Source organism: Sorex fumeus, unplaced genomic scaffold (assembly GCF_029834395.1).
Source record: "Sorex fumeus unplaced genomic scaffold, SorFum_2.1 ptg000029l, whole genome shotgun sequence".
Classification (NCBI taxonomy): domain Eukaryota; kingdom Metazoa; phylum Chordata; class Mammalia; order Eulipotyphla; family Soricidae; genus Sorex; species Sorex fumeus.
In genome coordinates this window covers 6,000,439-6,022,888 of record NW_026606086.1, presented here as the reverse complement: position 1 = coordinate 6,022,888, position 22,450 = coordinate 6,000,439, and the positions used below count along the sequence as shown (strand labels likewise).

General features: G+C 47.0%; 1 protein-coding gene across 1 annotated transcript in view; it reads right to left on the bottom strand.

The window, feature by feature from the left end:
- The window catches only part of SNX1 (sorting nexin 1), a 34,561-nt gene that overhangs the window by 6,130 nt on the left and 5,981 nt on the right, over nucleotides 1-22,450 (bottom strand). Inside the window, exons 2-8 of the mRNA XM_056115470.1 lie at nucleotides 10,913-11,024; nucleotides 8,778-8,902; nucleotides 7,576-7,642; nucleotides 4,961-5,004; nucleotides 2,422-2,563; nucleotides 1,291-1,369; nucleotides 307-382 (exon numbers count right to left, since the gene is read on the bottom strand). Of these exons, the coding sequence (XP_055971445.1) occupies nucleotides 307-382; nucleotides 1,291-1,369; nucleotides 2,422-2,563; nucleotides 4,961-5,004; nucleotides 7,576-7,642; nucleotides 8,778-8,902; nucleotides 10,913-11,024 (645 nt within the window). The remainder of the gene's footprint in view (nucleotides 1-306; nucleotides 383-1,290; nucleotides 1,370-2,421; nucleotides 2,564-4,960; nucleotides 5,005-7,575; nucleotides 7,643-8,777; nucleotides 8,903-10,912; nucleotides 11,025-22,450) is intronic.

The following is a 22,450-nucleotide window of genomic DNA, read 5'->3' as shown; positions in this document are numbered from 1 at the left end:
TTGCATCAACTCTTTCACACCTTGGCGGCTCTGTGGGTTGTGGCTCTGAGCTGAACACCCTCATCCTCGCAAAGCAAGCACCTGACTTGGTCAGTCAAAAGCCTCTAAGACAGGCCAGGAGCATGGCCTGGACCTAGCCATCACTGTAGGCTGCAGGTGACCTCTACAACGACCCACTTCTGAGACAGCCTACAAACCGGGACAGGCTCTATGCACCTCAGATGTTCAAAAAAGCAGCTGAACAAAGCCGTTCAATTCCATCGGGGCAGACCGCTGGCTATGCAGTTCAGTCTGGGTAATACTAACCTCTTCTTTCTCCAAGAACTCCCTGACATCGGGATCCTGTAACATGGTCGGGTGACTCACGATCCTCTGAAGGTACCTACGGAGTGAGTGGTCACCAACTGGTTAGCTGACCTGGCCACAGGATTGGACGCCATGCAGTGCTGGCAGGGTACAGTATCTTTTAACTTAGAAATATCCAAGAAATACAGTATGATTCTTCTCCTTGAGGGGGAACAAGTGCATGTCTGAACCATACCCAGCAGTCACTCCTGGTGGTACTGGGGTAGGACACCTGTGAGACAAGTGTCTAACCCACCACTCTCTCTCTGGCACCAAGGCCCTGGTTTTTTTTTTTTTTTTTTTTTTGCTCTTTGGGTCATATCCGGTGATGCACAGGGGTTACTCCTGACTCTTCACTCAGGAATTACTCCTGGCAGTGCTCAGGAGACCCTATGGGATGCTGGGAATCGAACCCACGTGCAAGGCAAACTCCCTACCCACTGTGCTATTGCTCCAGCCCAAGCCCTGCTTTTACGGTCACGGCAATTCATTCCATAAACAAAGAAAGTGGTCAGAAAGAGCTCTCCAGACACCCTATCTGCTAATTCATAAAGTAAAGTAAAGGCCCTCCCGTTGATCATCGATTTGCTCGAGCGGGCCCAGTAACGTCTCCATTGGAGACTTTGTTGTTACTGTGTCTGGCATATCGAATACTCTCGGTAGCTTGCCAGGCTCTCCGAGAGGGGCGGAGGAATCGAACTCGGGTTGGCCATGTTGGCTGCGTGCAAGGCAGACGTCCTACCCGCTTTGCTATCGCTCCAGCCCTGCTAATTCATAAAGGACAAAATCTTCCGCTCACTCGGGGAAGAACGCTGGTCTAGCTGGTTTGGCGGGGAGGGCAAGAGCAGAGAAACCCACCCCGGCTCCTCTACCCTAACTCAGCACAACACTCCACCTTGGCCTCACTGTTCTCACGCTCTTCAGAAAGTGTGTGGGATCACTCACCTTTCTAGAGCCGCCCTCCGTTTCTCAAGAAATTCTGCAGAAGAAGAATCTTCTTTCCCAACTTTCACTTTAGTCATTCCTACAATGGAAGTGGAAAAGGAAAATGAACCATAAAATCATCAAGCAAAGAATAAACCTGCTAAAAATCAAAGTCCTCAGGTGAGAAGACAGAACCGCCAAACACAGCCCAGGCCAGTCTTTTTGGGCGGGCACGGGCAGCTGGCGCCACACACTAGCCACTGAGGTTTGGGTCCTGATGCCCGGAGTCAAATCCAAAGCCACATTCCTGGCTTTGGATGCGATTTCTTATTATTTGAATGAAATACTTTAATTTAGAAAGAAAAGGGCAGGGAAGAGAAATTAAGAGATGCAAAGAGGAGGGGCAAAGAGAGAGGGAGAGAAGGCAGACGGGGGAGAGAAAAAGGGGGAAGGAGGCAGAGAGAAGAGACGAGGGGGAGAGGGAGAGAGAAAGACATAACGAGGAGAGAAAAGTGGGGGGCGGGGGAGAGGGGAAAAAGAGACAAAAGGGAGACAGAGGGAGAATGGGGAAAAGGAGGAGAAAGGGAAGAGAGAGACAGAGAGACAGACAGAGACAAAGATAGACAGGGAGTGAAAGCACACAAACTGTGTGCAAAATCCATGAAACTCCTCAGAATTGTCTGTGCTTCACTGCACGAGGGCCAGGTTAATCTCTGTTTCCTTCCAATTTTACTGCATGTATGGAGTGATTCTTAAAACTATCCTCGGGGCTGGAGCAATAGCACAGAGGGTGAGGCGTTTGCCTTGCACGCGGCCGACCCGGGTTCAGTTCCCAGCTGTGACCCAAAAAGCAAAAAAAAAAAAAAAAAAAAAAAAACCAACAAAACTATCCTCAAACTGATGAAGTTTCTTAAGTCCAGGATTTGCAGGATTTGCAAGAAAGGGCCCTGGGACTAGAAGAACACACAGCAGCTGATGAGATGGCAACACCTCGCCTGCTCTTCCCACTATGCACAAAGACCTTGCCCCAGGAAGCTCTGAAACTTCCTTCCCTGGGCAGACTGCGAGTTCACAGACACAGCCTCGGCCCTGGGCAGGGCCAGACAGGGAGCACAGTGTGGGCGGCAGTTGGCCAGGAAGGAGTGGGCTTACCGATCAAGCTCTTCTCAGGCGGAGGTGGCACGATGAAGCCGTTCTGAGAGTGCTTCTCGGAGAGCTTCTCATACAGGCCCAGAAAGTCACTAAATCGCCTCTTCACGGAGAACTGTCGACTTCTGAACATTGGTAGGCTTGTCTTAGGAAAGAAAAAACACAAGGCAACTTCACTCCAGAGCATGTAAACGTCCTGAAAGCCGTCGGTGACAGAAAGGAGTCTGTTTCTCCCACCCAGACCTTCTGGACCCAAACCTGACGGTGCTGGGGGCTCTTCCTGGCCATACTGGTGGGGCTCCTGCTCTCTGAACCACCTCCCCAGCCCCCCTGGCTGAGACTCACAACTTTTTCACAATTACTCTGGGAGTCTCAAGAGTCCTTTTCATAATAGTGACTGATCATTTTTTCTCCTTTATATAAGAGTACTGCTATAGTGATTGATTTTAAATATATAAGAGACAGTTTTATAAAGGTAACTATACTCAAATATAGCTTCATTTCCAGGTTCAGAAGCTTGCTTTAAGGGTCCAGAAATAGATGATGAATTCTAGCTTAACGCCAGACTCGTTCATAATCCACTCAACTACGCTGGCTTTGTCTTAGGGTCACACCTGGCAGTGCTCTGCGCCCGTGCAGTGTTGGGGTCAGACCGCTCCAGACTCATGCTCCAGACTGCTGAGCCACGTCCCTGTCCTCACTGATTTACAGAAAATATTATCTGCTATAACTAAAGTAGCCAAACTAAAAACCATGTAACTACACTTCAGAAGAGATGGTGGGGGAATCAGACGAAATGTCTCTGTTATCAACACTTTAATCTCTAATATCACAAATCCAGAACTCACAGAAGTAGACCAAGAGGTGAAGAGAGTGGAGAGAAGGTAAGGAAGACTTCTGGTAAAGGAACAGGTCTACATCCTCATGAGAGACCATTCGCTGTTCACTGCACAGGCAAAATTCAAGGGGGCTGGATTTGCCAGTTAGTGGCAAGGAAGTGAGAACCTTGAGTCACTGCCACTGAGAATAAAAACTGGTACAAAGGCTCTTAAAAACTTGCATGTTCCTTTTCTTCAACATTTGCACACGTACAACCCAGGGCAACTATTCTCGGGACTATTAAGACAGCATCCCTCAACCAGCAGTTGACTGTCGACTCCTGGGTTATTTCAGGGTGAGAACTCAGGGGCAGGGGACATGCAAAGCACAAAATGAGGTCCTAAGCCATCCTGAGGTTGAAGGAGCAGGGGACAAAGCAAAGGAAACAGACATGATGAGAAAAGAACCAGTCAGAGAAAGGCTGAGAAATGCTGTCAGTGGCTATGAAGAGAGCCCGGGACAAACCAGAGGATGCAACTGGGGGGTGTTTTCTGCTTCTTCAATTAGAGTGGACTTGGAGGGCCCAGAGAGATAATGCAGGTCACAGGGCTCCTGCCTCACACAGGGCTGTGACACCCTTGTTCAAAACTCTGGCACCAAATATGGTCCCCTGAACACCACCAGGGGTGACTCCTGAGCACTGCCAGAGGAGGCCCAACCCTCGATCCATCTTCCTGTCTTGATATATTTCCAGAGGTCACGGAGTCAATTTTTTCTGAAAGGGGATGGGGCCAAGGAAGTCTGGAACTGTTGTCCTCAAGAGACACTCCTACATGAGGAACGGCAGGAACTTAGAGCAATGTACTATGTTCCATGACAGGGTGGGCAAAAGAGCGACAGCTGTAGACAACAGGCATGGGCCTGAGGAACAATGGTCCCAGCATGGCACCTTTTTTATGAAACTCAGGAACAAAGTAGAAGAGTCCACAGTTTAGATACACACACAAAGAGTTTTTTTTTTTAAAGAAACAAGAGACACTCAGGCACCTGGACGCCTGTGTGTGTGGTAGGGTCAGAATGGCAGGAGGAAAAAGGGTGAACTCAACTCAATGGTGTTCATCTCAAGAATGGGGGTAGGTTTGGGCTTCATTTTTGTTATTGTCTTGGGTCACTGCTCAGGGCTTACTCCTGGCTCTGAACTCAGGGATCACTCCTGGTGGGGCTCAGGGAGCAACATGGGGATGCCAAGGATTGAACCTGGTTGGCCGCGTGCTGGGCAAATGCCCTTCTCAGCTGTACAGTTCCTCTGGCCCCTGAGCTTCACTTTTTTATGCTTCATAACCTGCACACAACATTGCAAAAGTTGCGTATGCATTACTGTTATATAAAACAGAAGACCAAAGGGGGCAAAAGGTTAGGAAAATTACTCTAAAAAGCTCCTTAGAGGAAACCTCAGAAAAGCTGGCTATTTTTAAGCAGGTGGTTAGTGTGGGCACGCAGCTCCTAAGTGTGACAGCCCCTCAGCACACTGCTCAGAAGAGGGCTTACAAGGCATGACAGCCAAGGGTCAGCCTTTTGAAAGAAGCTCAGATGAGACTCCCGTGGGGAGGGCAGGCTGGCTCAGAGAGGCCACAGAGATACCCAGAAATCACCTGAACAATGACCTTCTTGGCATATATGCTTAAGTCTATGACAGGGGTTCCAGAAGGACCCCGGGACTTACCTGCGTTGTGACTTTGTAGGCTACATAGGCATTCATACCGTCCCCTGTGGGAGAATAAGCAAGTAGAGGAATTAGCTGGAAGCCATAGCTTGTCCATCCTATTCATTGTTAACCAGGAACCCACCCAAGGATCCCTGCCGCATCTCCAAGCTTTCTATACTACCCTGTGATCCGCTTTGGACTTTGCCACAAGGCCTCATGGTGAGTCTTGTGGCCCCACAGTGCTGGCCGAGCCCAGTATGAGCAAGAGAGCCCCTGTTCTAGAACGGGATTCCATTTATAACCGCCACAAAGCAGCAGCAGATACTGACAATCCACTGGTTGTTACCATGCCAATATTTGGGCTGGTTATACACATCTGCCCCAAACCAAACAATCCTCTTGCTGTATACAGCAGGAGAAGGAGAAGGAAGCAACTGATGTCAAAGGAAACAAGCAGTTCTGCCTCGGCTGGCTCTGGGCCCAGGGGGCTCTTTCAGAACCGCTGCCCCAGCCCCTCCTGAAGGACACTGACCTCTCTCATCTCGCAGGCTTGCCTAGAGCAAAGGACCTGGCAGGAAGAGACTGGCTCTCTGATGTCACACAAACCTCCTTTTCCTGGAGGAATTAGTTTTCTAAAAGTCTTTCACTGTTACATAATTTGGGATTTAGGCAATTGTCTTCCTCTTTGGTTGAGTTCTGACCCAACCACTTTGGAACATAATTGCACCATTGACTCTCCCAGCACTAGAAAGATATGCACTGGATAGACACAGCTTCAGGGAAGACGCCGGGGCTAGGACTGTTCCCTTCCCTACCTCTCCACTCCTTTATCTCTTCCGCTCACCAACAGGAAACCAATGACCAGCTGTTAACACTCCCAAACTCTTCTTTGGGTGAGGGCCTAGGAGAAGAGTCACACTGCACTGTGGTGGCTGAAATCCCTACTTCTCATGAAGGGGACATGGGAGAGAGAACCTGTCATCTTTACTTCTCAACCCTGACCAAAAGAGAATACATAAAATGGAGTAATCGACTCGGGGTTCTAGTCTGAACTTATACTATATATTGCTTGACACTACTAAAGACACAGGTACTGTAGGATCAGGCCCTGAACATGAACATGCTTTAAAGTAGCTGTTTTCTCGGCACCAATGTGACTAAGAAAACAGACGCTGGTGCATAGGGATAGAAGCTTACCGTCAAGTACACTCTGTGTTTAAATAGAGCTGATCCAAAGGACGTGTGAATTACTTTTATGAGATGGACTGTGTCCTCTTAAAAAGTCCTAGACCATAGTAGCACAGATTGTGACCTTATTTGAAAACAAGAGTCTTTATAGAAGTAATCAAATAAAAATGAGGTCATTAGGGTGGGCTGGTTCAATGCAACCATGTTCCTGTAAAGGGAGAGTTTGGGCATAGAGACAAGACTTGGGTAGGAGGAAGATGACACGAAGAGCCCAGGAGAATGTGGTGCCCAATGGGCTGGAGTGTATGCCAGGCTCAACTCCTGGCACTGCCTGGAATGACCCTGGGCACAAGAGTGACCCCAAGACAGAAAGAGCGTTTATAGCACTGCCAGTTGTGGCCCCAGAGCAAAACAAAACAAGAGGCAGAATAAGAGTCCTGTGAGACAAGCAAACCCAAGGCCATGGGAGCTGGGGGAGGGCCAGGGACGGTGGCTGCTGGGGCCGGAGAGGAGCACACCCTTGCTGAGCCAGCTTCAGGCTCCTGGGAGTGGATGCGAATGCAGGGGTATCAGTGTGTGGGAGTTAGTCAGAGGCCCCAGACAACTAGTAAGTTCTGCCAACTGTTGGTTCAAATATCATGCTGAATAAAATAATCAGTAATATTTATGTATAACTGCCTAGTTCTATAGAGAACTTCGTCTGTTGGGTGGCCGCTCCATGTTGCTCCTGACACTGATGGGAGGCCAAGAAGTGGCAGAAATCGAACCTGGGCTTTCCGCTTCCTCCTTCCAATTAGGTCCTTAGTCTGTACCTAGGATAGATGTGAATTTACCTACTTCATAAGATATCTGGAGTATGTGATACATGATTCTTGAAAAAAACTCCAAATTCAATGAGTGAAAATACAAAACCCCTTAATTCAGAAATTGTGTTTCTGGAATATTTTAGTGGAGCCTATAATCTGTAAAGGAGAGGCTGGGAAAGCAACGCTAGAGTTCTATAAAAGAATTCTAGGTACCAATGCCTTCAATTTTTCTTCCTAAAGAAAAGTATATAAAATATGGTCTCCTGGTCTCAGAAGCACAGCAGGTGCTCTATAAGGGGGGGGGGGGGGGTGACTACTGGTCACTCCCAATCATGCTCCTGAGGCCCGGGGGGACAGAGCTGTAGGCCTGCTCAGGCCCAGCAGTGCCAGAGCTGCCAGGCACTGCTCTGGGGTCACTAGGGCTACTCGGCTATTCTTAGTAGCGCTGGGGGGACTTGGGGGTGGCGGGAGACATGGTGCTGAGGACTGAACTGGACCTTACACAGCAAGGCAAATGCTCCAGTGCTTTGAGCTGCCCACCGAGCTCAACAGTGATGCTATAGGACAGACACAGAACCACTTAGAAAAGCTGCCCAGACTTTTCACACTCACACCACAGAAGATTTCAAGAATACTGACCTATCTTCTCAGGGTCAGTAATGCCAACTGTCAAATCAAAGTCATCTTCCTGTTCTTCTTCCTCTAGCTTTTCAAAGAGAAGACAAATCATGAGAGTTGACACAAAGAAAAGTCTACTAATTGTACCCTATGTTAGCCCTTCGGCAAGGCAGCATAGTTTAGATCCATTCTTAAAAACATGGGTCCTATAAAGTAACAAAATATGAGATTAATACCCAAGAATAGCTGAGATCAGCACCAGGAGGATTACTCCATAGCTTAGTGGCCAGTCGGGCATTCTAGAGGAAAGGGCAGCTCAGATAGAGAAGGGAACACCAAATAAAGGGTGTTTGGAGGATCCTCCCAGGAGGGGAGATGCATGTCGAAAATGGACTATGGACTGAACATGTTTGCCACTCAATGCCTCTTTTGCAGACCACAACACCCAAAAGGAGAGAGAGAACACAGGGGATTGCCCTGCCACAGAGGCGGGGGGTGGGGGATGGGGGGGGTGGGGGTGGGGGGGATATTATCCATGGTGGTGGAAAATGGGCACTGGTGGAGGGATGGGTATCTGATCATTGTATAATCAAACCCAAGCACAAAAAACTGTAAATCTACAACTGTACCTCATGGTGTTTCACTAATAAAAAAAAAATTTAAAAAAATTTTTAAAAAATACTTCAGTAAAAAAAAAAAAAAAACCATGGGTCCTGTTAGGCATCAGCATTCAGTTCTGTCTATTCTCAACAATCCCCAGAAGCCTACTCCCAAGATATAAACCAGAGCCTACCCAACAGTCTCTGATGGGTCTGTTCTCCTAATATCTTATTTTGAGCAATGACAAATTGCTAGATGTGAGATGAGTTGCCGCTGACAAGTTAAGGAGGGAATGAGGAGATGCCAGTCTCCCGAAGGATAATGGTATCACTGGCAGCCATCTTTCTTGGTTTCTGTATGTGATCTCTGGCCAACACAGACTCTGCCCAAGAGGCACCCTTCACTGGATCCGGGCTATCCGGGACCAGAAGGATTTCCGACACCAGTCAGTCATGCTTTCTCTCAAGGCTCATCAGCAACAGAACAGGCTGCAGCAGTGCTAGAAATCCAAAATAATGAAGACTAATAAGGCTAGGACTAGACTGCATCCCTGTGGGTGGGGCCCCAGGAATATCCCCGCTTAAAGACAGAAAAGAAATCAGACAAACAGGACAGATTCTCACCTCCTCATAGCTGGGTAAGTGGAGCTTAGAAGAATTTGTGGCTTCCTGTGACGGAGAACTGAGCGTTCTGGCTGGCATCTTCTGATTATTCTGTGTGCTGTCCAGGGATAGTTCCACAGTGGCATCTAAGTATAGTATCATTTTAAAAGGAAGGTTGATGATGGGGCCACGATGGCCAAACTCAGTTTTATGCAAGAGATAAAAACAGCGGCAACCACCCTCGATACCGTGAGATTCTCAGATTACAGGAAAAGTCAAGGGGTACTCTTCTGATATGGACGGAGCAGAGTGCTTTACTCCTTTCCAAATACAGTCCCGGGCTGCCCGCTCCTTCCTGAGACTAGGGGAAGAACCAGGGGTGAACAAAAGGAGAGAGAGAACAAAAGGGAATGCCCTGCCACAGAGGCAGGGTGGGATGAGGAGGATGGGGGGTGGGAGGGATACTGGGATCCGTGGTGGTGGAAAATGGGCACTTTTGGAGAGATGGGTATTTGATCATTGTATAATTGAAATCCAAGCACAAAAATTTGTAAGTCTACAACTGTACCTTATGGTGTTCCACTAATAAAAATTTTTAAATAAATAAATAAATAAAAGAACCAGGGGTGAAGCAGAAAGTATGCAATTAAAATAAGTGTCCTAATTAATTCTACTGAGGAGTATTCCTTTGTGATGCTCCAGAGTTTTCTACAATAATAGGGTTCATATAGGTCTTCCTTTAGGACCTGTAAGAAGCCTATTTATTCTTGTGGAAATCTGCTATAAGCCTGCAAAACAGAAGAGGCAGGGATACTGGGAACAAAAGAAAGTGAGAGAACTACAGCAAATGAAAAGTCAGGAAAAATGAAACCAATACATGAACACACAGTAAAAAGCACTGTTCTCTGAGCAGCTTAAAACTGTTGTTACAGCTATAGCTTGAGATCACCTTGGGCTTTTTTTTTGGGGGGAGGAGGTTGTTTTGGGGTCACACCCACTGGTGTTCAGGACTTACTCTTCCTGGCTCTGCATTCAGAATCACTCCTGACAATGCTCAGGGAGCTATATGGGATGTCGGGGATTGAACCTGGGTCCGTCATGTGCAAGGCAAGTACCCTTCCTGTTGCACTATCACTCTAGCCCACGACCTTGGAAAGATTAATATTTAATATATGTTGCCCAACAGGGATAAAAAAGATGTGTGATGTCTGTACCTTTCAACTGAAAAGTTCTAAAAAAATAGTCCTTAAGAGCTCCCTTGGTCTCTCTGGGAAAATCTCAGTTAAGCAGAATAACTCATTCCCAAGTGTTCTAGAGACTTAGAAAGGAATCTTTGAAAAATGCACTCTTTTTAGGCATCATCATTTTCCTGGGAAATAAGAATACACTTTTAATTTGGAGCAACAATGCAAAGATGCTCAAAACCTAAACAGTTGTTTCTTTTTTCATTTTAATAAGTGAAAACATAAGTATCCATTAGGATTTTATCTAGTCAATAAGCATTCAATCGTAGCCTTTGGGAAATGAAAGAAAATCTATTTTGTTCCTAGGATTAAACTGGCCCAGGAGGTTGCAAGGTATCACAAAACGGGAGTCACTGAATCCAGACACTATGAAGGAAGAAGGAGGTGATAATACGGCCTGACCCTGGCTGGCATGGAGGTGTGAAGCATAGCAGGAAGTACAGATGATGGGCAGCAGGAAAGCGATGTTCTCTGGAGACTGAGGCTTACTCTAAAGAGAAAGAGATGCTCTGAATGAAATGAAAGGGTTCTGTGGCTGCCGCGGCACCCTTTCTCTCTGCAGTGTTGTACGTTCTCGTAGGTGGTGCTAGTCTGGGTCAGGCTTTAGCTGCAGTACTCCCACGGGCTGCACTGCAGGCCACAGTGCTCACACATCTCGGCTGGCGTGTTCCAGAAACCGCACACTCCGTAGCAGGGTAAGGCCTCTGGCTGAGCAATCAGGCAGGCTGTGCTCAGTACATGCGGATGGCAGCTGGTTTCATGATCGGAAGAGAGGCACTCAGTCCAAGGACCCAACTCAGTATTTCTAATTGTTCTTCTGATCACGTTCGTCTCATTATTTAACAATTGTATCACATTTTTATAGGGGCACATATAACATCAAAACTAAACACCCGCTGAATCTGCACTTGCCTGCAAAGAGGTCCTGAGGCTCTCGGTCTTGCTCTTCATGGATCCCATTTTCTTTGGAGCCGTGAGAGAAAGGCGGAAGGGAAGTGATGCTCTTTGGAGACTGGGGCTTACTCTAAAGAAAAAGAGACACTCTGAGTGAAAAATGCCATTAGACTGGTGGAGAAAGTGCCCTCTAATGCATCCCTCAGTCCCTCTCATGCTTAGGGGAAGCAGAATGGCCAGTGATTCCAGGGCTGCCGGACCATCAAGCTTGGGAACAGCACTCCCTGAGTTCCTCCCTAATCCCACAACCTTGCTGAAACACTCAGTCCCAAAGCATATAATGCCAACACTGATGTGTCCCAGACAATCAAAGAACCTGCCCATTTCTCTTTCCAACATGAGGGGGCACGATCCAGTGGCCAGGCCCTACCAGGAGCCCAGAGCTAGAGCTGGCTTCCTCCTAGGCTTTGGCTACATGTTTCACTAGAGCCCTGCTGTGTGGGTATTACCTTTACCCTCCTCATCTCCCCCAGCTGACAAAGAAGGGGGTACACTTTACCTCCAATGCTGTCTGGAAATTATCTTTCATCCTTCACTTACACAGACACAATTTTCAACCATGCCAGCAGAATAGAAACTAGTCATGCTTAGCCCAGTGGACGCAGGGTGAAAACATGGAGAGTTGAAGGCCTTTATCAAAAGCTCAGTGACCAGCTGCAAACAAGGGCAGGGTGGGGCCCCAGACCAGTACCAGCAGGAACAAAGCAGGATTGTGAAAGAACAGGAACAGAAAGCTGAGAATCTGACTTCAAAGCACTGGGACAGCTAAGCAGGATTTTTTAAAGTCAAACCCCCAAGGCAAAGTCAGTTTCAAAAGACCTGACTTTAGGAATTTTCTGTGAAGCACTTCCTTCAAGGTGGGGTTTGTGCTGCTGGGTCCTTCAGCACAAAGACCTGCTACTGACCCTAGAGCAAATAGTGGAATAACTAAATCTCCTGAATTCCATACTGGGGTCACCCTCCAAAAAAGAAAACGGTCACCAGTATTTAGATTTATATTGGCAACAATGCTTCTAGTGGAACTTCTTTGTATTAATAAAATGTAATGGGCATTAAGTTGTATGTGCTTAAATATTCTACCAGTTCGTGTGCCAGAAGGTACAGCAGGTAGGGCACCTGCCCTACCTGCAGCCACCCAAAGTCTGATCCCAGCACTACATATGGACCCCCAAGTCCAGTCAGGAGTGTCCCCTGAGCTCAGAGCCAGAAATAGGCCCTGAGCACCAACAGGTGTAGCCCTAAACCCAAAATAAACAAAAAAATATTAAGTCGGGGGCTGGAGAGATAGCACAGCGGGTAGGGCATTTGCCTTGCACGTGGCCAACCCGGGCTTGATTCACAGCATCCCATATGGTCCCCTGAGCACCGCCAGTGGTGACTCCTGAGTACAAGCCAGGAGTAACCCCTGTGCATCACTGGGTGTGACCCCCCCCCAAAAAATATATTAAGTCACTTCTCCCTTTTTAAAGAGATACTGGGGGCTGGAGCAATAGCACAGTGGGTAGGGCGTTTACCTTGCACACGGCTGACCCAGGTTTGATTCCCAGCCAGCATCCCATATGGTCCCCCGAGCACCGCCAGGAGTAATTCCTGAGTGCAGAGCCAGAGCCAGGAGTAACCCCTGTGCATCAGCGGGTGTGACCCAAAAAAAAAAAGAGAGAGAAAAGAGAGAGAGAGAGAGAGAGAGATACTGGAGATACTGATTCTTCTTGCTTTGTATACTAATTTGATCAAACCCAGGGCCTCACACATGCAAGACAAGTACTCCACTGCTGGACTACAATGCCATCCCTGTTTCCATTACCTTCAAAATCAAAAACGACTGCAGGGGGCTAAGATATGGCACAGTGGTAGAACAAACACAAGGGTAAATCCCCTGGTCTGATTCCTGTCTGACCCTAGAAAAAAAGGAGGTGTAAGGGAAAGAAGAATCACGACAGACACAGCAACAAATAGGGTGGAAACAACAGCCCAACCGTCCCTTTTTCCCTCATACAATGGCAACTAACCCACACCCCATCTCTCTCTCTCTCTCTCTTTCTCTCTCTCTCTCTCTCTCTCTCTCTCTCACACACACACACACACATACACACACACACACACTCTCTTCCTTCTTTCACAGACTCTTTCACAGCATAGGGATCTTGTTAGAAGCTGTCTCATTTCTTTCAATTGCATTTTGCATTCCCAGTTACTTTTAAGTGGAAATCTGAGAGATTTAAAACTCAGATACAATTAAAGGAGTCTACGTATCTATGTGTAAAACTCATTTACTGGTAACTCACAATGGTATTACCTTTCTAGAAGTATTTATCCCTGCAATTCAGTGATAAGACAGCTTTTCAAAGTGGGCAAGATCAATCAAGAGCATATAAAGAATATGAATGAGAACCCAGCTGTGACCTTGCACAGCACAGCTGAGGACAGGGAGAGGCATGAAGCCATGTAAAGTACACACACACACACACACACACACACACACACACACACAGAGTAAAGAGTTTCTCAGCCAGCAATCAGGAATGCAGCTCAGGTCCGAGTACATGTGTTGTTAGTAATGAGGCCTGAGGTTCAATCCACAGCACCAAAAAACTACACACCGCCCCTTCTCCCGCCCCCACCAGAAGACAGCGTTTCTTTCCTGACCTCCTACTTCACAAGAGTGACAGTGAGAGAGGCAGGTGTGTGGGATATTGCAATGAGAATTAAGAGCAGGACCTCCTTCCACTACCAGAGACCCTTCACATACATGGACAGTTCGATTCCCCTCACTCCAAAAGTACATTCAGGTGTGATTCCAACTGTCACAGTAACAGTAAAATAAAATAGCCCTTACATAGGCTGTTAAACGGCTTCCAGGAAAGATCACAGCTACACAGTCGGCCTCAGGGCTGCATTCACAGCAACACCAGCAAGCTCAGCTGTCAGAAAACCTGCCAGGCTGCTAAGGTATTGTCATGTTTCTACACAAAAGTTTTATTTTAATTTTTTGTATTGCGGTCACATGTGGCAGTGCTTGGGATCGACTCTAGGTGGACCGTGTGCAAAGCGAGTGCCCTATCTGCTGCACTGTCATCTGGCTTCTTGTTTCTACTTACCTAACCTAAATCCCTGTAACCTGTCTCAATGCTTTGCCCACTTTTTAGTGCTGCCAGCATTATCTTGTTAGAATGTACAGTTTTCTATTTAACAAGGGTCACACTTGGTAGTGCTGGGGCAGGGGAGCATGTGGCACCAGGGGTGAACTGCTGTGTGTCACCTGCTAGGTAAAGTTCGGCCACTCACTAAACCTCCCCACACTGAGGCCCGCTTCCTTCTTACCAAGGACGTCAGTCCTCTGTTTCTGTACGGGACTCCTCGACGTGAAGGCACAGGCTCCCTCCCCAGCTTGATCTCTTCTCACACATTTAATTCTGGACTTTCCAAATTTATTTTCAGTTGACTGATTTGGTATGGACAAAGTGCTCATTTCTTTAGGCTTCAGGACAGATGGATGAGCACACAAACACAGATACCTGGCCCAGCACAGAACTGCCCTCAAGGCAGAATATTCTGTTTTTACTGAAAATCAGATTCTAAAGAAGCTGAGTAGAAGAAATATCTTGAGAGGCAGATACTATGGGTCCCTGTTCATGGTATCCCACATTCACATGAAGAGACTAGTGGCTGTAATAGGGTACTTATTACCCAAAACATACTCCTTTAATTACATAAACACAACCTATACACAAACACTTGTCACATAAACATGACTTATTACACAAATACTTATCACCAAAACACAAATTCACAAAACACATACACCTTTTATATGTTATGCCAAAGATTAAAAAGCTAAACAATAATCAATATTATAGCATAGCGGGCAGGGCGTTTGCCCTGCACGCGGCCGACCTGGGTTTGATCCCTTCACCCCTCTTAGAGAGCCTGGCAAGCTACCGAGAGTATTCTGGCTGCATGGCAGAGCCTGGCAAGCTACCTGTGACGTATTTGATATGCAAAACAGTAACAACAAGTCTCACAATGGAGACGTTACCGGCGCCCATTCGAGCAAATCAATGAACAACTGGAGGACAGTGCTACAGTGCTACATGATTAAGGTATAACAATAGTCAAAACCTACTCCGAACCAACTTAAACTTTTAGGGAAGTCTAATTTTGGAGGAAAGGAGACATACGAAGCGGCAAAATATTAAACAGAAACTTTTGCTCAATACTGAAAATGAGCCTTGCTTTAGAATTCATGAAAACTTCTTAGTAGTAAGTCATGGAACTCTCCCGCTGTCTGAAGGGGACTAGATTCAAAGCAACAGATAAAGTTAATCATGAGGAGGGCAGGGGAGAGAGCTCTGGACTGGGCACAGGCCCCAACACAGCCAGGAGCTGCCCAGACCACTGATGGGGCCCCAGAGCAAAAATCCGATAATCTGTGATGACAAACTAAGAAGTAGCCCTGCGTACATCCCCCACACTCCACTTGGGGAGCAAGGGGCCCTACGTGGCAGTGCTCAAGGGACTAGAATAGTGCTGGGGGTGGAGCTGGGGAGAGAATCAGAGTTAGCACCTTTACCCCTATCTTTCTGCCCTCACTGCCCAACCCCTCCCGCCCACCCCCATCTAGCAAAGGAAATTTTTGCCTTCACAGCTAGTCCCGGGTTGGCCCGGGACAACCAATACTTGCTGGCTCCCTTTGGCCGATAATTCTAGCAGGTGGTTCCGCTGATAAGGCTGCCGGGGGTTCAAGTGCTTCTAAAGAAGCACAAAGCGTAACATCCCAACTCTCAAGCAAGGGACACCAAAGCGAAGGCTAAGCATCCTTGGCCCATTATAGCCCAGGCTGTTTTCTCTGGAGCAGGAAGCCGTGGGCTTGCCCTCCCACAGAAGACTGGAAAGCTACAGCAACTCTGGGTAACTTCCCTTTCTGGGACTCAGTTCTGATTTCATCCTGTGTTGCATAACTGCCCTCTGCTCCTAGCAGAAAACCCTTGATTTTATTACATCATGCTCAAGGGACCTCAGAAGAGCAATGCTGGTGAAACTCAAAGGCATGTAGAGGCCCCAAAGTCATACAGCTTCTGGGGGACCTAGAGCACGCATTTTTTGGACATTTCAGAAAATGAGCATGACTTAGTTAAGGCCAGAGGGAGCGATGGCCTTGTGAGTTCATCTTAATGTTACTAAGGCCAAGACACACAGAAATAACCCAGAAGCATTATTCCGATGACAGGTGTCAGACAAGAGAGTCACGATGGAAGTCTTCCAAAAATTGCCTTGTGGCGCCTTGCATGAACTACTGCTCCTTCAGCCATCTGTAATTCCAGGAAAAATAACAAAGAAGGTGGGGCAGGGTGTGAGTTCACGAAGTAATATGTGGGTGCATGTGTCTGGTGGGTGAGAGCCGTCTCCCAGCAGAGACACAGAAGGGGAACCACAGCCTGAGGGTGAAACTGGTCCGTTTAATGCAGAGCTGCCAGCATACTTCTAGAACATCTGAATGGGCCAGAGGTAAAGGACTGCATGTCCGTGTGATTTACAGACCTAAAACATTCCAGCAGAGACAATTCTTTTGGGGGAGATTAACTCAAGGAGGCGTTCTGTCTCCCTGGGATATCAATATCACTTTTCTCTTTCCCTCTCGTCATACATGTATCAAACAATTAGGTCAAACAATTAATTCTACTTCTTACCAATACTTGTGCAATCGTTTGGATAAGTAAGAGAGAAAGATCCCAAAACTTCGTTCTCTGGGCTTTTATGGTAAATCCCAGACTAAGTCCTCAGGTCAGTTTAGCTTGTCCTTCCCCATGACGGTCCTGCCTCTTATGTCATAACAGCTTGCATCAAGACCATGCTTTTTAGACTGTCAAATTTCGATTCCAGGGTAGCTTCGCCACTCACCCTGGGTCCATCCCAGTCCCACTGCCAGACCTCCCCTTTGGGTTGTTAGGGACTACAGCTACCGAAGCCTGAATCAAGTAATTATGACAGATGCCCAGGAGTAGATATATTTCAGAGTGAATCAATTCCCAAATATTAGGAGCACTGCATTAAGGTCTTTCTGTGTCTAAGCAAAGAAGACTGCTCTATAGTAAAATATGAAAAGGCTATAGGGGGAATAGAAAAGCAAGTTATTCACTACGAATACAAAATCCAGAATTACAGAAAGTTTTGGCTTATAAGTAACCAAGACTGACTTGGGCAACTGTGACAATGAGGAGTAAAACACAAAGGAAAGGTTAAAGATAAACTCGGGATTAGGGGTGCTCAAAAGAGCACTGTAAGCTTCGCTGGGAGGAGGAAAAGGGGCAATTCACTGATGAAGCCCAAAACACTTAGGGTTAATATCCAACTCAGGGTATTATTTTTCTTTTGCTGCTGCAATCACTTATCACAAGTTTAACAGCTTAAACGATTTAAAATCTAAAATTTACTAATCATCTTACAGTTCTGTAGAAGTCAGCACAGATCTCAACGAACTAAAATGAGGTGCTACCACGACTGAGCTCCTTCCTGGAGGTTTGAGGGGAGGATTCATTTCCTTCCTCTTTCTCAGCCATTAGAAGCTGCCCTTTCTTCTTGGCCCATGCCCCCTTCCTGCACTGTGAAAGCTAACAACACCTGAAGCAAAGAACAAAGACCAGGACCCCTGCGCGCACACACACACAAAGCGAACTCTCACGCCAAAACTCAGCATTTTTCAATTAAAAAAAAGAAAAGAAAAAAAGAACACAGACCATAGCAGTTATAAAAGAATCTGAGGCTAACAAATCTAAATCAGATTTTAAAACAAGTATTATGATGGTTACAGATATATCTCAAAGAATACTTATGCTCATCTCTAAAATCTTTACAACTATACTGTACCTGCCCCTAGCTCCTATTAAAGAATTATTAAAGCACATGCTATTAATATGAAATTATACTGACATTTAGGTAACTGCATTTCAGTATAACTGGTTTCTGTATTAATCTTCTATATTTTATCTTGAATTTTTATTGTAGTTAAGGTAACATGGTTAGAGTGTTTTGATGTACCACGTTCCTGCATCTTCACCTTCACCAAAGCACCCAAGCCTGCCTCCGTCCTCCCTCCACACTGTCCTCAGGACACTTAGTTCACCTGGCCCCACCCTCACCCCTATTCCACACATATATAAACATCATCTGGGGCCAGCAGAAGCTCAAAGGTTGCAGTGCATGCTTTGCACGTGGGAGGCCTGGGTGTGAGTCTCCGCATCACAGCAGCACCAGAACACTGCTGGTAGTGAGCAACTCCAGAGCACTGGGGCAGGAGTAGCCTTGAAAGTCAGTGGGTATAACCCAGAAACAAAAATAAAAACTAGTTCTAGGGCTGGTGCTGTGTGGCTCAGCAGTAAAGCTCTGCCCTTCATGCATGAGGCCCTGAGTTGGATTCCTGGCACTGCAAAACAAAAAAATAAACCATTGTTCTAGAAATTGGCCCACAGTTTCACTAGATGGCTAAGGGGTCTGGGACGCCCTGACCTCTGCAGCATGAGGACTAATGGACTGGAAGAGCAGCAAGGGGAAGGGATGTGGGGGGGAAATAAGCCTGAGTCTGACCGCTCGGAGCTGGCTAAAGAAACCTCAGCTGAACATGCAGACTGGGGTCTACCAACATTTAGCTACGGACATTCCACTGAATTCCTCTCTGTGATTTCCCTAAAAATCTTTCTTGAGTTTCAAACAGAACTTCAAACCTGTAGAAGGACCAGAAAACCAAAAAGTGTATTAACTTCTAAAGAGGAAAAGGCACAGCCCTGTCCCCGCCCCAGAAGCTGTGCAGACTAAGCCGGCAAATATCATCCCTCCACCAAGGCGCCTACCCAGCATGGCAGGACGCAGTCACTAGAAAGAAAAACAGCAAATACCGTGAAAATCTGCTTTATCTCCAGCTGTTCACCTGACTAAGTAGAGAGCAAGCCAGGGAAAGTTGTGTAACACGCTTTTCCTGAAGCTCAAGCACGTAAGGGCTACTCTACTCGCTCTGGTAACTAGCATCTCCCTGCGGCGATATGTTTATGCGAAGTTATCTCAGTGTGCTTTCAGGACCAACAGAGAAAGCAGTGTTTGCTGCTCTGCCCCATTTCTACATGCCACCCAACAAACGGGAATTGTCAAACTGTCAGTTACGATACCAATCCCAACAAACCCCATGTCTGATTCCAAACCTTGACGCTACTTCTCTTCCAGCCCAATTTAATTTAAACTTTAGTTCTCTTGGCGCCTAAAGGAAATGTTTAGCCTGTTTTCTCTATTCTTCACCTATTCTCCAACAGTATTTAGTAGCTATTTTTGTTTCCCCTCTATAATCTTGAAAGCTAGGTTAACTGATAGTACACAGTTTGATGGTCAAAATAACAATTTTGGGGCCCCCAAGAGGGCTCAGGGGCAAAAGCGCTGATCTCCCAAGCACTTCTGTTGGCCTTGAGTTTGACTCCTAATGCCACCCACATGCTCCGAGCTAGTTCACATATACTGAAGCTCAATCCTGGAATTCCTTTCTTTTGGAGGCCATACCCGGTGACACTAAGGGCTTATTCTTGGCTCTGTGCTCAGGGTCCCTCCTGACAGGAGTTGGGGAACTATGCAGGGTACTGGGCACTGTCTGGTCCCTTGGTCTATAAGTGCTCTGGAGACCACCAGCACTGCTTCAGTGTGGTTTCCAGTACACTGCATCAGCTTTGTGTGATCATCTGTGATCACTGCAGCTAAACGTGTAAGCACTACAACAATGTGTGTGATACCCCACCACCTGGGAGCACCAGTCACAAATTAGAATTCCACGGGCATCATAACAAAAACTGGGGGGGGGGGAATCTAAACTTACCAGGATGATACTTGCTTACAATTGGAGTTGAGCATTAAAACAATTATTTTGGGGGGTATGGTGCCGCCTGCAGGTCAATCTGTACCTGTGAGACGAGTGCATCAGCAGCCTGATGGCACCTTTAGACTTCCAGATACCCCAAAATTGCTGCTGCACCTTTGGCCAGACCCCAAAAACTTGGGGCAAAGTTTACCAAGAAAGTAAATGGCCAAAAGTTAGGTATGTGGGAAACACACCCACAAACCACCTGGGGCTCAGCTATATAATTGGAGGCATGGCCTCTCTGGTTCCGCTCAGCTATATAATTGGAGGCATGGCCTCTCTGGTTCCTGATTGAACTGCTTAATGGCCATGATCCCAGAGACTAAGAAACAAATCTCGAAACCCAAAGGCTTTTGGCAGAAATGCGTCTGGTCCCTGCAGTAGGTTACCGGCGCTGGGCCAACCCAGGTGGGAATAGGTTTTGTGCCTTGGCCCGTTCCTCCTGGCAGCCCGGTGGCCGCCATCCTGCAGAGGCCACTGAACAGTCTGGGCCTGCAGTGACGAGACACGCCGGCCTCACGGGATGGGGGTGGAGCCGGCCCTTTCCTCCCGGTCCCAACGAGACCCCTAGTCGCCGCCCATGAACGGCCTTTCTGGCTCCCTATCAAGCTGCTTAATGGCCATGATCCCAGAGACTTAGAAACAATTCTTGGAACCCAGCAGGTTTTGGCAGAAATCCTTCCATATTTAAGTGTTAAAATTTTGGGATTTCGGGGCTGGAGCGATAGCACAGCGGGTAGGGCGCTTGCCTTGCATGCAGCCAACGTGGCCAACACAGGTTCGATTCCCAGCACCCCATATGGTCCCCTGAGCACCGCCAGGAGCAATTCCTGAATGCATGAGCCAGGAGTAACCCCTGAGCATCGCCGGGTGTGACCCAAAAAGCAAAAAAAAAAAAAATTGGGATTTCAAAATCGCACGGTCACTACTGCAGCCACGCGACATCATATGTTATTCTTAACCAGCATTAGAAAACAAATTGTCTACTGTTGCCTTTTCAGCAGATCTGAGTGTTGGGGTAAAATCCCAAATAATGGTGGGTCTGGTGTCAAAATATTGAATGTAATCAAAGTAGAGAGAGATTAATGTGGAAATCACCTGCCCCACAGGTAGGGGGAGGGTGTGGGATGGGGGTATAATGGGGTTTTTGGGGGTGGAGAATGGGCACTGGTAAAGGCATGGGTGTTTCATTGTATGACCGAGACTTAGACCCGAAAGCTTTGTAACTGCTCTCACGGTGATTCAATAAATAAAATTATAAAAAAATTTTTTAAAAAGGTGGAGTTCATGCCCAATTCAATCAGCTAATCAGTGGCTGAATAAACAGCAGTACACCTACGTAAAAAAAAGAAACAAATATTTTGGTTGTTGAATTTTGCAAGAATACCTTCGTAAGAACTGACAGAGGAACCCAGGTGTGTGGGACCCGGGGCTGAGATCTCCAAGCCTGTACAGTTTGGGACTGGACCTGCCAGTAACTAGACAGTTACACCCACCAACTGCCGTGTAACTCCAACAACGGCCAGGATCCAGAGATTATCACACTCAGCTCCCGGAAGCGCGCGGCCGCATTTGCGGCCGCGCGACATCTTGTCATCTCATTCCTAATTCGGTCAAACTGGCAGGCTACCAAATGTAACATGCCCACACGGCAGAGTCTGGCAAACTCCCCGTGGTATACCCAATATGCCAAATACCAGTAACAATGATGGGTCTCATTCTCCTAACCCTGAAAAAGCCTTGAATATGGCACTTTAAAAAAAAAAAAATCTCAGGGCTAGGACGAAGAAGACATTACTGGCACCTGCTCGAGGCAATCGACAAACAACAGGGTGGTCGTGATCGTGATCGTGACCTTCGTAAGATCTATGTGAAAAAGGTGAAATTTCAACTACTGACCTCTTGTTGCTTTTTCTTTTTTGTGGTGCTGAGGACTGAAACTGCCCACATATACAAGATCTTGCTCTACTGTGGCTCCTGGCGGCTATGGGCTGCTCAGGAGACCTTGCTGACCCAGGGAGCAAGCGCAGGCCTCCCCAGAAGCCACGGAGCAGCAAGGGCCTTTTGGTACAAATAGTGTTCTAATGTACAAGGTTTGAATTTCCCAGAGAATCAAAACTAAAACACCGTTATGTAGATTAACTTTCAGAAGTACACTTGCAAACAGCGAAGGGACAAGTTATCAGGAAATCTACTAGGGCCAGACCAATGGTGCAGCAAGGAGGGCCCATACCTTGTCTGCAGCTGATCTGGATTTGATCGTTGGCAACCCAGAGGGTCCCCATGCACCAGCAGGAGTGATGCCAGAGTACAGAGCCAGGAGTAAGCCCTGAACACCGCCAGGCATAGCCCAAAAACCAAAAACAAACTAACAAAAAAAGGAAGAAAAAAGAAAGGGGAGAGGAAACAAGCATATCAGCATATGCATAACAAGCATAACAAGCATATCAGCACATCAGTCAGGAAACCCTCCCCTCCCCCATTGGGTATGGCTTAAAAACAAATCAAAGAAGGAAACTTACTGAGTAGAGTACGGCTCTGGGATCACATGATTTTTGCCAAACAGAAAATTGCAGTATTAGGGGAGGACGATGCAGTAGGGGATG